The sequence below is a fragment of the Drosophila subobscura genome, chromosome A (assembly GCF_008121235.1).
Source record: "Drosophila subobscura isolate 14011-0131.10 chromosome A, UCBerk_Dsub_1.0, whole genome shotgun sequence".
NCBI classification, from domain to species: domain Eukaryota; kingdom Metazoa; phylum Arthropoda; class Insecta; order Diptera; family Drosophilidae; genus Drosophila; species Drosophila subobscura.
The window spans coordinates 7,833,617-7,851,772 of NC_048530.1; the positions used below are offsets into that span (position 1 = coordinate 7,833,617).

The 18,156-nt window shown below is 41.4% G+C and overlaps 1 protein-coding gene across 3 annotated transcripts in view; it reads right to left on the reverse strand.

Moving 5' to 3' along the window:
* Positions 1-18,156, reverse strand: part of LOC117903898 (mannosyl-oligosaccharide alpha-1,2-mannosidase IA) — a 72,629-nt gene that overhangs the window by 14,275 nt on the left and 40,198 nt on the right. The window contains exon 1 of one of the 3 annotated variants that reach the window (XM_034816403.1): positions 589-1,255. The exons of the other annotated variants lie outside the window; for them this stretch is intronic. Coding sequence (XP_034672294.1) covers positions 589-1,209 — 621 coding nt within the window. The 5' untranslated portion in view covers positions 1,210-1,255. Of the gene's footprint in view, positions 1-588; positions 1,256-18,156 lie in introns of those variants that run through there. 3 annotated transcript variants of the gene reach the window in all.

The following is an 18,156-nucleotide window of genomic DNA, read 5'->3' on the forward strand; positions in this document are numbered from 1 at the left end:
GAGGAACAACAGGACGAGGGCGAAAAGGAGGTGTACCTCCACTTGACACCTCCTTGTAGTCGTTGTCGTTGTTGTTGTCACGTCCATGTTCATCGCTCGCTGGTGTTGGTTCCCCAACAGTTTTGTAAATGTCTCTCAGGTAGAGGAGGGCGGGAACTACTACCACCTGCCACTTGTCCTGTGCCCCTTGGCCGTGTCCGTTTGCCTGTAACTGGGACCATTATCCTCGGCTTTAACATTCGCCCAGCCCAGCCCAGCCTAGCCTAGCCAAGCCCTGCCCCTGTGTCTTCTTTGTGTTTGGTGTTGGAAATCATTCAAGTGCGGGAATATTCCACTCGAAGAAAGTCAGCGCGCAATAATCAGAAATGAAATGAAAATATCTACAAAAAGGTCAAAAATGTTGCAAGACAAAGCGTAGAAATAATTGTGGGGAATCGAATGGTTCTAGAATCGAAAATGGAAGCCAAGATTTGACTTCAGTCGACCTCATTATTTTAATAAACACCCAACAAAAAAAAGTAGATACATGATGTTGGAAATGAATACTTGAGAAAGTCCTGCCTTTAGTCCCGAAAAACACGAACTCACCTGAACGACTCGTGCTCGCTTTTCGTAATCAATCAAACCATCGCTGGACGCGTTGGACATGTCCTTGCCCCAGCCCAAAGGCAGAACAGGTCCTGAGGCAGCAGCAACTGGCGGAGGAGTAGCTGCAGAGGGAAAAACAACAGCAGGAGTAGCAGCAGATGGAGCAGAAGCTGAGGAATTAACTGCAGAGCTCGCTGGAACAGTTGTTTGATTCTGCTTCAAGTTTCTCCCTTCATAGCTCTTGGGATCGCTTCCAATAACCGCCGATACTTTTGGTGGCTCCATCACACCACCACCAGGCTCCTGTGCTGCCTCATCCCCCTGGTGTCCATTGCCAACATCATCATCATCATCATCATCGCTATTATCATCATCAGCGTGCAGCGTGTCATTCAGCTTTAGATAGATATTCTTTGGATGATTGTTCACATAATTGAGTTCCTTAATCTGATTGTCACTCGCACTGACACTATCGCTGGCCACCTTCTCGTTCAGCCGTATAATGTTCGATAGATTAATGTTGTTGATCAGAGTTATGCCCGTAATGCCCACCAGGACAATGACAAAACCAATGCCACCGATCAGCAGCAGGGGCGTCGTTTTAGATGTCTTCGGGCACATGGCTCTGGCTTAATGGCGTTGGTCGTTTCTTTTGGATAACTTCACTTTATCTTTTTGATTTATATTTGATTATTTGAGCATATTTTTGATTGATTGTCATGGATGTTAACTGAAGTAATGGATATCCAAGGGGACTTTGAAATACTTTTAAATTTTTCAAGGTTTTACTTCTCTCCACAGGCATTCGCATTTCACGAATCACATTTTATTCCCTGCCGTTGCTCTCTCTTCCATCCTACCCCCTACCCCCATCCTAAATGAATCCCACTTTCAGCTTTCTTTTGGCAACCCCTTGATGGAATTTATTTGCTTATATATCATGTTTTGCTTCGCATCTTTTCATCTACCGTCGTCTCCCAAAGAGCAATATAAAAGTTGGCCAAGTTTCTGTCTTTCGGAAAAGCCAAAAGGCCACACAAACAACACAGCGACATGGCATGCCACTCGAAAGGACAAACAAATTCTCTAAAACAAAAACATAGAAAATGCAAAATTTTCAAGCAGCATCATCAGCAAAACAAAAAAAAGAAACGAAAGAAACAAACTTCTTGGAAAAAATATCTGGAGAGAGGACTACAACACAAAAAAAACACAGGATTTATTTTTTTTTTCGATTTTAAGAGCCTTTGAGGAAGAAAACTGCACATCGTGTCTTCTGTCTGGTGTGTCCTGTATTCTATGAATATTATAAATGTTCCAATTGTTTGCAAACAGCCGCACGACTGCACTTCAAATTCCGAATAATCAATAGGAGAGCGGCACTCCCCGCTCTTGGCAAGAGACTCGCGGCGGGGTGTGGGGAGGAAATGTGAGATTTTATAGAAAACTCTCAAGGGGAAGGGCGGGGAGGGACTTTACACTAAAGCCTGCCACAGAGTCGTGGAGAGTGGCCCGTGTGTGTGAGTCACCAATGAAGTTGCCAGTGCACACCAGTGCGGATAATGAATGTCTTGCCTTGACTACACTGCGTATACGCCTTGTGGAGGACAAACGCAAATACATTTCAGTGAAATATTGTGCAAAAATAATGATGCTGTTGTCTGGCAAACTCTCTAGAGGTAAGTTTCATAATATTTGGTGTTGTTTTTTGGCCCTGTAGTTGCCAAAAAGAGTGAAGGAAAATTCTTAAAAATGTATTGAAGATTTAGGATTGTTTTTTACTTGAATTTAAGGAACTGCTTAAGAGAATATTTATCATTAAAAATTCCTGATAATCCAAATTCAAATCAAATCCACAAAGCCATTAGACAAGGGATCGTTAACCATTCCAATGGCAAATGTATTATTTCTATGCATACAAATTCACGTATAATGGCCCCGCCACTCAATCGAGTAAAGATCCATAGATATATTTATGTGGCATATACAACAAAAATATAGAATATCTATTCTGTCTCAAGGAATTCAGACGGCGGCGGGCTGACTTAATTCAATTCGCATCAATTCATTCATTCACAGCGCACGCCATTCAGCAGCCAGGCAAATGATTCAAAGATGCGAATGCGAAGGGGGGTATAAATGTATTTACCCTCTACAGTGACTGCTCAATGGGTGAATATTTATATTTTTTCATATCCATTAGCTTCCCAAAGCAGAATTCTGTGAGTTATAAAGAGAATTTCTTTCCTGTAATTACTTTTTCTAAAAGTTTAATTGAATTGTTCTTCTCCTATTTTGTAAGATTTAACCCAGCGAAGTTCTACTGTATTCATGTGTGTTCTACATGTGCACGAGTAGCTCTCTATGGGGCATAGATATCGGTATCAATGATTGCCACAGTTGTAAAAAATGCATGAAATACATGAAACAAATACGAGGAATCTTTCATTAAATAAGTTTTTGGTATCTTGGAATTTTTCATTGAAATTGTTCTCCCTTCTTCGCTGATTTGTCCCTTATTTTGTTTTCTCTCAGTCCCTCACTTTTTCCCCTCTCTATTTTTGGGTTGTTTTGTTATTGTTTTGGTTTTTGTGATGCCTCATTTCAGCCACTAGTTAGCGTAAAGCTCATTGAAAGATGCGTTTAAATATAAACTCAGGGGCAGGGCAAAATGGAAGACAGTGCGACTGGGGCAGGGGGCAGGGGGCCTGGGAAAAGTGTATGGGCGAAAGTGCTGGTGTGGGTGTGGGTGTGGGTGTGGGTGGGGTTTCGCTCTTTAGGTGGGAGTGTAGGCTCAAGGACAAGCTTGGCTCGGTAGTTGGCAATTAAAAGAAACACGAAATGAAAATAAAACATAACCTGAACAAAAACAAACACACAAACACAAACATACACCCACAAAGCTGCACGCATACATGTGTCAGCCACACACAAACACACAGAGAGAGAGAGAGACACTCATGCAATGCTGTGTGTGTGCGTGTGTGTTTTTTTTGGGTGACCGGAGGCTCTGCTCTGCTCTGGGTTTCTCGCATGAGAAAAACGTGTCAAGCGCGTCGCGGCACTTGGTTGGAGGAGCAGCAGCAGTCGTCGAAGCCTCGGGGCGCCCGCACAGTCCTGCCATCAAACAGCAACCCCCAACCAATCCCGCTTCCATCAAACTACGCACTGCACCTCACACAGAGAGTGGTGGAGGGAGCAGGAGCGGGAGCGGGAGCGGCAGCGGGAGAGAGAGCAAGAGCAAGAGGCTGCAGGAGGCCACCATGCAGTTTTGTGCTGCTGAAATTTCTTCGAGCCTGGTATCATTCACAATATTTCGCTCTTTATCTGCGATTCTCTGTGAGGAGCTCTCTCTCTCTATGGCTCTCTTTTTTGTTAGAAACTTTTATCATCGGCGATTCGCAACTCCCTCTCTGCCACTGCACTGTGCTTTACTCTCAAGCTTCTGCTTGACTTCGCCTTTCCTAATTGAGATTGTAGACCAGACAGACTGCGCTTTCTTCTTTTCTATTTATCCTTAATGTTCTTTGAACTTTTAACTCTGTAATCGCTTGGATTCCATCTCCTCTTCTCATGCTAAGATTCTTCCTATCCGCAAAGCCTTTTCTGACGACTTCTTAACCTTTTCCAACTTCTAGTCTCTCGCTTGTAATCTCGCTTCAAAATTTTTCCACCCATCTGCTATGCTCGCAAGTCTCGCATCTGTGATTCTTCATCGCAAAGCTCTAAATAAATGATAACCAAATTCTCACATCTCGTGTCTCTCTCGCAGCTACACACGACACGGAACAACATCCTTCCCTTCCCTACCCGTCCCTTCCCTACCCGTCCCTTCCCAACGCCCAACAACCACCACCCCACCACCCACAAAAACCACTTCGAACTGTTGCACATACACAGCAAAGAGTCGAGTAGAGAATTTCCATTAATTTCTTGCACGAGAGTATGTTATAACAAAATGTAATTAGAACCTTAATTGGTTCGTTCGTTAGTTCGTTTCAAAAGTCCACAATTTCAATGCGACACATCTTATTTATACAAAAAAAAAAATACATCTCAGTTTGTTTTGTTTCTGTTCCGTCCCTTTCTCGCTTCCTTCCGTTCGAGTACGAATACGCGTAGTATCTAGTATTTTGTTGTATTTGTTGTTTTTTTTCGTTTGGTTTTGTGGGTATTTCTCCTGTTTTTCTTCTTTTTTTTGGGCCCGACACAAGCGCGTGCACGCACTGAGAAACGCGGGACGAGACAGAACCAAAAGCGAACCGAATGCGGCAACTGAGGCAACACCAATGGGCGCCAGAAAACGGGGCAAAACGTTCTAAAGAACCGACACCCACCCGAGCAACAAAACACGAGAGTGTAGTGGCCCTCCGTGCGGCTGCCGGAACAGAGATGGGAACGGGCCGGTACGGCACGGGGCGGGCAGGCACGGCGCAAGCAAGTGGGACGACAGAGACGCGATGAACGACAAGCGACAAACCACGACGCCCGCCGCATCGACGAAGCGCATCAAGTGACGAAAGCACGAAACGAACGAATGACGAGCGAAACGAACGAAGAGCGGCGCCTAAGCACTAAGCGTTTGAGCGATGCTGAGTGAAAGCAAGATACAGAGAGAGAGAGTAAGAGTTCGAAACGGAACGGCAACAGGCGGAACGGAACACCCACACCCACATGGACTCACACACGCAATGCAATGCGCAACAATTTGGCAATGGAGAACCAAACAAAAAGCTCTAACCCATGGCATATTTCAAGTAAAGTAAAGGCACTGCGGACAGAACGTTACACAGAGGACAACACCGGCCTCAGCGTACGTTTAATAAACCTTGTCCAGGGGGAAGGACGAACACACTGCACAGGTGTGGAAATGGAAATTGCGATCGTTGTCAAAGCTTTCTTTACCAAATATCAAGAAACTTACTTCATTTGAATAATAAATAAATCTATGAAAATCTATGGGAAATGTGTGTAATGTCCCTGCTTTAAGTCTAGCCCTAGCATCCGACCAAAATATAAACCAAAGAGCTTTTATTTCCGAACTATTTTATAAAGCTTTGCGGTATGGGAAAAAAAAAAACAGATTTAAATTGACTAAAGCCTACAATTAACTGACAAAAAAGAATCCACATGTAACAGAAGAAAAAAATGGAATTAGTAGAAAAAGACAAGTGAACAATTTTTGAAACCAATTAATGACAATTAATGAACATCATTTATTTACTCGAAGACCTGCAGCAAAAAAAAATATAAGCTTAATTTCCAAATGCTAATTGCAAAATGATGTAAAAGAGGAAACACAAAATAATCAAGGTTAGTGTGTGTGTGTGTGTGTGTGTGTGCGTTCTATATACATTTTAATTATGTTTAATTTATGACTGTAAATGGAAACGCCAAAGTAAAATTCCAAAGACAAGCATCTGGCCCAGGGCGATACCCTCTAAAGCGTAAATTTAATAAGGCAATTCGTAACAGAATGCATGCAGAATCATCAATCTAATCTAATCTAGCAATTGGATAATTCTTAGAGCAAGAATAAAACGACAAACAATCTCGTCTTAAACGTTTCAAAGTGAATCTGATTTATATTTAACGAAACTACAGGGCTAGAAATGATAGCTCAAAGACAGACCAAATGGATTACATCTTTAGATTTACTTATTTAATTTCGAAATGGTGTAAAAGTTTTGACCTGAATCCCACGCTTTCCGTTTTATTATACTATTAAAAATCAAAAATATGTTGATGTATTTTTTTTTCATAAATCCAATCTTAGCTCCTTATACCCCCATTTCCACAACGGATAATAGGTATTCCGTATAATGAAGCGAAACGCAGCGCAGCAGGAAAAGGCGTATCATAAAAACGTGTTAAGTATACGTTCCCCGTTTTCCCCCACCCAACCCACGTCCGGCCATAGAGCGTAGCTGCTGCCACTGCTGTTGGGTCCCTAAATGGCATAAATTTGTAAAGAAATTGGCTAAGGCAACGCGACTAATTAGAAAAAGTAACTGGGTTAAAAATCTTTTGCCCCCGCCAGCCAAAGGATTCATTCGCCAAAACTCATTTCTCACTGAGGCTGCGGCTGAAACTGAGGCTGAGGCTGAGGCTTCGGCGTCGGCGTCGGCTTCTTCTTTACAGGATTGTCAGTGGAGGGGAAGTGCCAGCATAAAGGTGAATGAGTTTCCTTGAGAGATGTTGTAAAATTATTATCAAGGGTGCAGGCATAAAATATGAATATCTTATATAAATGTAGCAAGCACAAAAGTATTTGCCAAGGAAGTTGCGGCTGGTTTCGCTTGGATCTCAAAACCGACAGAGTGACACTGCTGCATGACGCAAAATAGAGCTATTTACAAATCATTCAAAGCCAAAAAGTCAGAGCAAGTTCCCTTCATCGATCTTCACGTTAAAATTTCGTTGTGGATTTGAATGGATAGACCAAAACTCTACTCCCCATAATTACTCACAATAAATCAGTGGAAAGTTGAAACTAGCTTTTCTGATTTAAAGGAACTCTCTTTCCATGGCATTTCACTCTTTGACAGTGCCACTCTCTCTCCCTCTCTCCGCTCGCCCACATTGCTGTCATCTTTGTTTTGGCAAGGAGAAAGAGAGTGCGAGAGAGGCCTTGAGAAATGTGTTCCACTAATTCCCTGTCAACTTTGTTAATGTCTTTCAACCTCCTTCTGGCCTGCTGTCTCTCTCTCTCTCTTCAGTGTCTCTTCTTCCGCTTTCTTTGTGTGTTGGCTGCTGGTTTCAGCCATAAATTAATTCCCACGCCGCATTCCATCACCCGCCTGCCCGTGTGCTTTGTCTTTGTTTCGGCATTTTCATAACAATAACTTATTTGGCCATAAGCCCCCCAACTAAGTAAGTAAGTAACTAACTTGGCAAGTAAGTAAGTAGACGAGCAACAAGAGTAACATTTTTGCACTTGTCGGTGGCTGCCTTCCCTCCACACAAAAGGTGAGGAGAAAAGCCGAAGCGGCACACACACAAAGCACCGAAAGTAAAACAATAAAGTACAGTGACAACAATAACTGTAACAATGCCCAAAAGCAGAAAGCAGAAAGGATATGACAACAGGCAGCAGACAGGGCCAGGGCAGGAGATGAAAATTCTGTTGCTGCTTCTACTGATGGGCTTTTCTTTTCTTTTTTGTTTACTTTTTATCTTCGGGTGTCATACCAAAAATATACAACAACATTTACACTTTACCCCAAGGGTATTTACCTTTTTATTTAGCAAGGAGCAATTTTGTTTGATTTTATTTTATTTTGTTTAGAACTCTTTTAATTAGTTGTAATTTTCGTCACAAATCTTTACCGATGCAAAACTATTTTTCCCTTCTAAATTGTTGACTGATTACCGCACTGGTTCTAAAGATTTTCACAGCTTTAATCAAGTGGAAAATTCGAGTGCGAGTATCCTTAGTCGAGTGCAGAATATTTCCGCACTAATTATTGTCAGGATTTCAACAAACAAACCAGAATCCCCCACTAATTTTTATTAATTCTGAGCTCAAAGGAGCGTAAGTCTACTCGTATTTTTTTAATTGATTTTCGGACTAGTTCAAGTGATTTTGAGAGCCGCGTTAGTAAGGTAAATCCAGCATGATAATGCTTAAATAATGCTTAGTTCTCCCATAATTAACAGGGAATTTTGACGATGTTGGAATGCGTCGCATTGCCATCGTGAGGGCATGCCTTAAGACGGTACAGAACATATTATCTTCAATGGGATGTACAGATTAAACAATGGATGGGTGGTTGGTGGGGGGTTCAACGATCATTCGGTTAGGGTATTAGCCATCCTTTCTCGGTGGTTTTTTGTAATATTTCTTCTGTGGCTCGTTTCTACGGCTGTGTTTTTTGTTATGTTTTGTTTTGTCTCTGACATCGTTGCCTTCCCTGTGCTTCGCTCTGCTTTTTTTCTGCCATCTTTCCTTGTCTCTTTCTGGTATTAGAAAGCCAACAACAAGTTGTATTGTGTCCCTCAAGAGAAAGGGTAGCAGGAGAAGGAGGTTGAGGTGAGAAAATAGGAAAAGTGTTGTGGGGGGATATTTTGAAGGCGTAAAGCGCTCAAGACAACAATGCAAATCCCCGAACCCCCTAAAGCATCACGCCACGATTGACGCCTTTGTGCGTGATTTCTTCGGGGCACACAAAAGGAGACAGCACTCACACAAAGGACACAAAACAAAAAGAACAGAGCGAAAAATTGAGAAGAAAATAGGAGAGGAAAATACAAAAATAAAGAAGAGTTAATTAGAAAAATGATTTTGGTCGCGGTGATTATGGAAAGGAAAAAGGCAATTACAAATGACTGAGAGAAAAATGAAAGGAAAGGAAGAAAGGGACGCCCCACTAAGTATGCTACGGTTTTGGCACTCAATCATACTTCAAATAAAAACACAACGTGCTAAGAGTTGGGTACGCAAGTCTATCCTATACGGTATTCGGTCTTTTTATATATTTATTATTTTATATACATTTATACTAAAACTGACGCGCAGTACGACTTAAATTCATTTCCAATAAAATCTTTTGTTCTTTGAACTTAATATAGTTGCTCCCAAATTGATGAAGTTTCAACTTTAATCAGTCGCAAGTGCTTCCTTTTGTGCTGTGTGTCATTAATATAGCTTGAAGTCCCACTGCAGTGGCAAGTAATACTCTCAGCAAAGAGAGAAACTGCTGCACTGGCGGTGCATGAGGGACTCTCGAGTTGACTCGAGTTGAGTTGTCTTGAAGCGGTGTGGAGTGGAGTGGAGCGCGCATTAATCCATTTAATAACGCAAGTGGACATTGGACAATGACCCTCTACAGAGGGGTGCCTCACCCCCCACCGAATGGGTGTGGTGCAGGATGCACTGCAGTTAAATTAAGGACACTCCGCAGGAGAATTTCAAAAGAAAAATACAATTATATCTTCTGTGTCAGAATTGTTGTTGAAGGCAATCATGAATATAAAATAATATATGTAGAAGAGTACCACGTCAATTTTCCTGAGAGTAGTTCATGGGGCAGGACCTCAGCAATTTAACATAAATGGAAAAAAATAATTTCTTCTGTTATTAAATGGAATTCGATTTATTTTAGTCATATCTAAAGAGGTTTTAAGATGCAAAGATTCAACAAATATTCGCTTTTGGTTTATTTCCGGGCTAGTTAGCTTTTGGGAGACCATGTTAAATGCAAGTAAATAAGGAACCAGCCGAAGGGAACCTTTCCAGTCGTAAAATACGCCAACATTTTGACCTCTGAATGATGCCATTAGAGTGGAACTCTTACTGCAGTGCACTTTACTCTTTGTTCCTCACAATTCCACGATTCTACATACATATGTATGTATGTGCCTATGTGTAGGTAATGGTCTGCATCAGACATACACACACACACACACACACACATTAAATTTATGGGCTTGAAAAAAGGGAGTAAAACGGAGAAAATGTTAAGAAAATGAAAATAAAAAACTCTTTACAACAAAAAGCACTAAACAATCTGCCCCCTGACCACGCTCCCACACATACACATACACATACACATACACAGATTCAGCGGACCATAATGGGCGGCAGCCACAAGGGATAGGCAGAGGACAGGACTGACTCTGCTACTGCTATAAACATGAAAAATATTACTCCGAATCGAGGCTAAAAGCCAGAAGAGCAGCTCCAAATAAAACCAAAAACGAGGAGGAACGTTGTGAGACGCGTCTTAAGCCGCGTCACAACTCTTATACCCGGTACTCAGTACTACATCTGCACCTTAGCGGTTATTTGTCAAATTTTACATTTTCTCTTCATCTGTCATCTACATCAACAACACTACTCACGCCAACACGCTCCTTTAGCTCGCCACCCTCCCCTAGAGACACACACTGCAGAGTCAGGGCAGAGGCAGCGGCAGAGTCGTGGCAGAGGATGAGTCAGAGACGTGTCAGGGGAAGAGGCCTCTGCCACTGCGCGAAGCAGAGTGTGAATGAGAGAATGTGTAAAAGCAACAAAAGCTGCTGGACAGGGTGGGTTTAGCCACTGCAACTTAATTTCTTCATTGTGGCCATAATAATGATCCAATCGGATCCCAATTTGGTGATCAGATAGATATGGTCATTCCCTACGGAATGGCGTTTTTAGTTTTCTTTTATCTTTAAAATTGTAGATTTGGGAGGTTTTCGCCCTTTTGCGGGGGCGGAAGAGGGCGTGGCTGATTTTTGAAATACACTTGTAACAGTGTGAGCATACAGAAGTCTGGATGCAAAATTTGGTGGCTCTAGCTTTTATGGTCTCTGAGATCCAGGCGCTCAACAAGACGGACGGACAGACGGACAGACGGACAGACGGACGGACAGACAGACATGGCTCAATCGACTCGGCTATTGATGCTGATCAAGAATATATATACTTTATGGGGTCGGAGACGTTTCCTTCTGTGCGTTACATACAACCGTTATGTGCACAAATACAATATACCCTATTTACTCTTCGAGTACCGGGTATAATAAGACTTCATATAAAAAGGCGAAAACAACAAAAATTTAAAGACATTTAATAATTGAAAAGAAAATAAATAAATGATTTTCGGTACATTTAATAAATCAGACACCAGAACCGATGCAGTATCTTCGTTGTCCCACGAGCAAAAGTTCCCAAATAATGAACTTATGTAAATGCATAGAAAACTCCACAATGTATACATTTATGCCAACATCAACCGTTATCAATAGTAATATTAACCCTTGAGGCAACAGTAGCTATAGCTCCAATTCATCCATTAATTGTAAGCTTTAACTAAGTATTTTTGTATATAAATAAAGAAAATAATCAAGCACACAATTAAATAAATAAATATTGATCAAATGTGTCTCAGTGGTTTGTATAAATTAATGTTGGTCCATGTATCCGACGAAGACCTTCCCGTGGAGAATAAAACCAAAGACCATAGAGATTTACTCAAAGTTTATTTTAATTTAAAAAAGCGAAAATTCGAATTCGTGGGGCAGTGCAGGGTCAGGGCGTCATCAGGTGTCAGGATCATCCAATAAAAATCAATTATTTCACAATGGAATCATTAGGGAATGGACAAGGGTTTGGGTTTTCACTTTATTGGCCTCATTAAACGCACTCGGGAAAAGCGCAAAAACTCCGCACACCCTTCACAGAAAATGTGTGTGCTGGCAAATGAAATGAAATTGTGCTCATGATTGCGATTATGGTTATGACTGGTGCTGCTGCTGCTGCTGGTGGTGCTTGAAGAGGGCGAACGTGTGTTTGGGGGCGGGCAGGAACTGTTGTGCCACAAGGTTTGTTAAACGCAGTGCACCCGCCGCATACCCTCCCCCGTTTATGCTCTGTGCTGTGCTGTGCTCCACAGATCTAATTACCAGCTAGTTGCAGCAAAATGTTGTAGACGCGCAGCAGCAGCGGCATGCCAGTTGGTGGATGCCTGGCCGATGCAATTAAGAGCGAACCCAAAACGAAATCAAGGTCTCATTCTCGGTTTCAGTCTCAGTCTCAGTCACAGTCTCTTTGCTCGGATGAACTCTCCGTAACTGGGCTGCGACTTCCACATTAATGTGTGCTAATTGTGCTCTATACATTTTACATCTGCTAATTGAAATCAGCCTCAGAAGCAACAAGCAAGGCAAGAGGGTAGATATGTACATGTCTGTATCTATAAGTAGAACAGATACCCTACAGATCATTGCACTTTGTTCTGCATTGTATGCCACTTTATCCGATAATCCATACCAAGCAAGCTCTTCCACTCGGATCAACAATGCAATTATGCAAATTGAGCGAAAGTGCATGCAAAATTTCCAAGTCAAAGCGAAAGATTTCTAAGCAATAGATTTCTGTCAGATTACAGATTGGGGTTAAATGGTTATGGAAATCTTTCGTTTGTCCGGCTGATTGGATAAATCTTTCTTTTTCGTTTGGACTTGCATTGTATGGGGCGGTGAACAAAACAGTTTGATTTGAGCTCCATTTATCATCTAATCCTTCAAATTTTCTTTTCAATTTGTTTCAACTTTTCTTTAAAACTTCTAGAAGCTTTCCATCGTGATCATTCAGAGAGAAGGCTGCTGCTGGGGATCCTTTAGGGTGTCCAGGCTAAGATTTGAGTGGCTAGGCATTGAGTTTCGTTGAGTTTTCTCTCTCGCAGTGTGGCTATGCAGCAAGCAGTGCATTTCGAATGTTTATCCACTACTTCCTGAGCATTCCTGAGTGCATTATATGCATGTACTTATCCTTCAGCTGCCACATGCCACACACTTAATGTGGCATGAAGTTGTACTACTCGGTGTGTGGCAATCAATTCTATTCGCATTTGCAAACTCCCATGCCACGGAATGGCAGTTAACCAACAAATTTCGAAGCATTAAATCTGTGCCATTCAATTGCCAAATCTGTGGTCTGAGCAGATGGGAAAGGGAGCATCGATTGAATTGCCATTTTGCATGTGTCTGTGTGTGCGTGTCTCTGCGTGTGACATTATCGCAAAATGGCTGCCCAATAATCATAATTCATGGGACATTGTTTGGAGCATTTCCCCCAAGCCAACACACACACACACACATCTGCCGCTGCTGCTGGGTTGTCGATTCTCCACCATCTGACCCTCATCTATCCGCCAGCTGCCAGCCGCCATCCGCTGCCGCCTCATTCTCTGCCCCCAGACCTTCTGTCTCTCGCACATCCACAGCTTCATGATTATCATTTCTATTATTATTATTATTATTATCCTCATCGCCACATCATCCTCATTGGATCTCTGAGAATGGCGTGTAAAACCAATTTTTCATTTGTGTGCCCGTCGACCCATATAACTTTTTACGTTGTATTATTATTATGATTTTTTGTTGTTGCTTCTATTTTTTTATACGTTCTTTCACGCTTTATGTCCCGTCATAAATAAAAAATATGTTTTATTCTATATTCATGTTGCTAGTCCTTGGCGCCTCTGAGAGGCCATTAAAGCCCGCTAATATGAGGATTTCGTATAAATTGGAAAATACAACAAAATGAGCGGCAAAGGATAACGATGAGGAGATAGAGATGCTGCCCTCTGATTTGAAAGTGTAAATGTTGTTTCTTAAACTCTTCAAAACGCATAAATACTAACAAATATTCATTGTTATATTCAAAGATATCGAAGAATAATACTTGATTCTTCTTGCGCGGATTATCATCATGAAGGACCACTTCTTTTTTTGGAAATAACCTCTCTTCAAGGTTGTCTTTTTGTCTACTTTGGGTATCAAATTGATTGCATTTATTTCGAGTACATTTTCTTCAACAAGAATCGAATCAATTCTGAAATCTTTCAGTTTTAGTGGATTTATCCCTTCAAGCAAATACATTTTCGCATTTGCGCATCAACAATTTAAAATTCATGACATTTTTAACACTCTTCTTTCAAAGCTATTTGTTGCATGTGTTTTTACAGGGAATAATTCATGCGAGTTCTTGAATTTGGAGCGGCCTTTGACCTTCTTTAAAAATAGATTTTGAACTGCTTCTGTTGCCTGGCTGTTACCATCTGCCGCTCCCTGGCTCCCTGGCCCCCTGGCTCCCAATGCTGTCTGGGTGCTGCTGCGCTCCACCGGCTGATGATGGGTCGTATGCGTAATGTGTTTTATGCTGTCAAAGTCAAAGTTAATTTATGAGAGACGCCGCCACCATCGCCACTGCCTTCACGTAAATTGAAGGAGCTCTAAATTCAATAACCGGAATGAAGTTAACGCACATTAAAGGCGCCACCAGACACACGCAAGTCCCTGGCATGGCAAAGGCAAAGGCAAAGAAATTTAATCTCTCGTCGTCTCGGCAAGAGGCCTCCAAAAATATGAATCATAAGCCGAGACGACCTGTTGCCTTGTGCGAAATTTCGCATATTTCATTTAATTTCAGTATCAATTATTTTTGTGAGGTCTGCTGCATCTGTAATTTACTACAATTCATTTGATTGTTTCGCTTTATATTCGGTTCGGGCATACTCTAAGTTAAAATTAGGGAAGACTCCTTTTTGAGATAATATTTGCATACAAAATAAATCAACATTCAATTGAAAAATAAATATTTATGCTGTAGTATAAGCCCGAATATTCGCTCGATTTGAAATATATTTATTTGAAATTGTACACAAAATATTTCACTGATTTACAGACTTTTCAGTCTACACATAAGCCATGAGCCATTCGCTTATGGGAAACTGCTGCAATGTGCAATACGCAATGTAATACTACATGTAATCTACATGTAAATCTACATTTATTTCGCTCTCAAAGTGTATAACATGCTTCGGTTTTTCAGTTCTCCCCCCACAAAAAATAAATGAAAAAATAAACACTGAAAAATAACTCTGGTTTATGTTGCGGTTTCCATTGATTGCTGATGGGTGGATTCTGGGGGTTCTGTTCTGCGATTCTGCAGGTGTATGTATGCACTGCCCATGTAATCCACATTGGCAATTCAATCTTTTAGCTTTGTTTGTTTACTGCCTTCGGTTACAGCGTGTGTCCGTGGAATTTATTCATTTGGTTGGCTTTGCCTTTCGTTTATTTGCATTTGATATGTGAACAATTTTTATCAAAGCTCTCGCTTCGCTGAGCTTTTACCTTTTCCATTTCCCTCTGGCTACTTCATCTATTTTCCACCATTCATTTTAATTGTTAATTTTACCTTTTTGTTTCTTTGCTTGTGGGGGGGTGGGAAAAGTAATGATTGCATTGCAAAAAAAAATATAAAAAATAAAATATCAATACATAAATGACAATTCAATTGAAATAATGACTCGGCTCGGTCATAATTTTTGTTTGGTTTGCAAATTGAATATTTTAATTGAATTATTTTACTCCGAATGATTTTTAAGGCGCCAACAATTACGGGGCTTGTTGTCGGCGGCATATAGATTGAAAAAATGTTGAATAATTGATGGTACATGTTTTAGACGTAATTATATTTCGAAATTATACATTTTATCGTTGATTTTTATTGGGGTCAATCAATTTCAAGTATTTTAAAGTCGATGAAACGTAGAGAATGCAACGAAATCGTTGCAAATCGACGATAATCGATTTTAATTAATTTAATTAATAATCTCTTGAACATCGAGAAAGTTGATTCAATTCTTAAGATGTTTTTAACCCACTTTATCCGGTACAGAAGTCAGAAATGATTTCAGAACTCTGCAATGATGTGTCTCTGGGTATCACAGGTCAATCTGTGATTTTAAATCTCGTTTTTCTCCTTCAACTAGAGACCTTAAGGAGTTTAAAAATACAAAAATATTGTGGAATATCCCTTTTATATCCCTGCAATCACCTAGCTATGTGCCTTTCGAGTTCCCTTTTGGTGAAGTGTGAAAATGTCAAAGTATTGGCATTTCACGCTTGACGTACTCAAAGGTTTCATTCATATTTTGCCTTCCTCCTCTTTATATTAGTTGGGGTTTCTTCACAGAGAGAAGCAAAAGAGCAAAAAAAAAAAAAAAAAAAAAAAAGTGAAGGTCAGGGCAGTAGTTAATGCAAAACTCTCGCTCTAGTGGAGGATGTATGGGATGTGCCAAGAGAATAATGATCTATGGGCCAGCAGGCAGAAGGCAGAAGGCAACGGCAGGCAGCTTCCTTTCCTTTCCTTCCGTTTCTGTTTCACTTGCATTTCGGCATTTGCATAACAAATAATTCTAATTGCGAGTCCCAAAAGCCATAATGAATAAATCTGCAATGTAATTGCACTTAAGACTTGCCCCTGCCCGCTGCCCGCTGCCCTTTGCCCTCGCTGTGACATCCATATACATTCCATAATCAAGCGAATCTCAGAGCCACACAACAGCCAGGGGAGAGGAGAGGAGAGTAGAGGAGAGAGGAGCGACCGCAGTGTGTCCTCCCATTGAATATCTAATTGAATTATGTGTTGAATCTTTGACCTCATGGCTCCCAAACATTCGTCCGCTCGGTGGCTGATGATATCCTTTGATATCCTTGCGGTAGGGAATGGCAGGATGGCAAAATGGCAGGTCAGAATGCCATAACCAGAAATCCACAGACTCGTCAAATGGTTTAGCCAACTTGTGGCAGCCACACAAATGCCAATGCTTCGACGGAAGGTTGCTCGGATTACAACAGAGAGCTTCACATAGAGAGAGCGAGCGAGAGAGAGATGGTCAGAGATACGATAATGCCACCGGATTGACGTAATTCTGTCAGGTCATCCTCGGGGATGGACATTGAGGCAGTGACTCGACCAATGCCTGGCATACATATTTGATGAGTTTTCGACAAACATCGCCCCCAAGCGCGTATCAATTTCTCCTTCAAGTCTGCATATTTTTGATTGAGTTCCCACAAAAAAAAACCACAAACATGAAAATTCAGAAGAATAAATATTGTGATAGGACACGGCGCACATCGATGCCTTGACCGTTCGAGGAGCACTTGGGTGAACGAATGCCATTTGGGCTATGGCCCATGGTAATTTCCATGGAAAGATCTATCGAAGCCAATAAATTAAGATTCCATTGAAAACTATGAATATATTATTCTCTCCATTTATTGAGACTTGAAAATCTCGAAAGCAAATTTTAATTGTTATTATTTGACTCCACTCAAGCACTGCTTATTTTCAAAGGGTATTTATTGCACTCTTTAGCACACCCTTCAAACATTTTCTTTGTCAACCCGTCAATCACTTGATTGAGCGAGCAGACGCAGCTTTGAATCTTTTTATGGCATCACCTCGCATCACCCTCAGCAGGGCAGCATTATCATTGTCAGGGTCATGTCATCGGGGCCCATCATCATGCCATCAGTATGAAGCATACCACAAAGCATTTATCGGTTGGCCAGTTGTTGGGTAAGCATTTTTATCCAGCACCCGCAGGAGTCAGCATAAAAATGCGAACCTTTTCCTTACTTTCCCACTCTTTTGGCTCGGCTCCTGGCTTGCGGCTTTGCTTTCTTTAGGTTTTTGTATGTGGGATGCCTAAAATTATGCAAAACAAACTAAAAATTAAACAGCTTCGCCTCAGCCTCAGCCTCAGCCCACTCTCGTTTGGTCAACCGCAAAACCAGACGTAAACACTTTTGCTTGCCATTTCCGTCTTCATTTCCCGTCTTCCCCAACTGAAAACTCAATAAGAAGGAGTGTGCGCGGGTTCGCGACTGTGGGATACCCTGTAAAGAGAATCCCATAAGAAGATCAAGCCCCCAAAAACTACAGGGTATGCGCATTTTGAAAGCATTTTCTCTACACAACTTTTGGGTTGAAGGAATGGCAACGTCATCTGCTGTCTCCCGCTCTCTCTCTCGGTCTCTATCAACCTCTGCCTCGCTGCTTTAACCTTTTGTTGTTGATGGCTATCTGGCAGAAGTAGCATCTCCATCTCCATCTCCATTCCAGTGGCATCCGCAACAGCAGCTGTTGGCCAAAATGGAGATGGAACCATAAATGAATCCTAAATACAGTGGAAATAGTTTTGGGTGGCCAGCAAAAGTTATGAAGAAGTTGACTTCACTTAACAGCCAGAAAACCACTTGGATAAGACCCCCCCACAATCA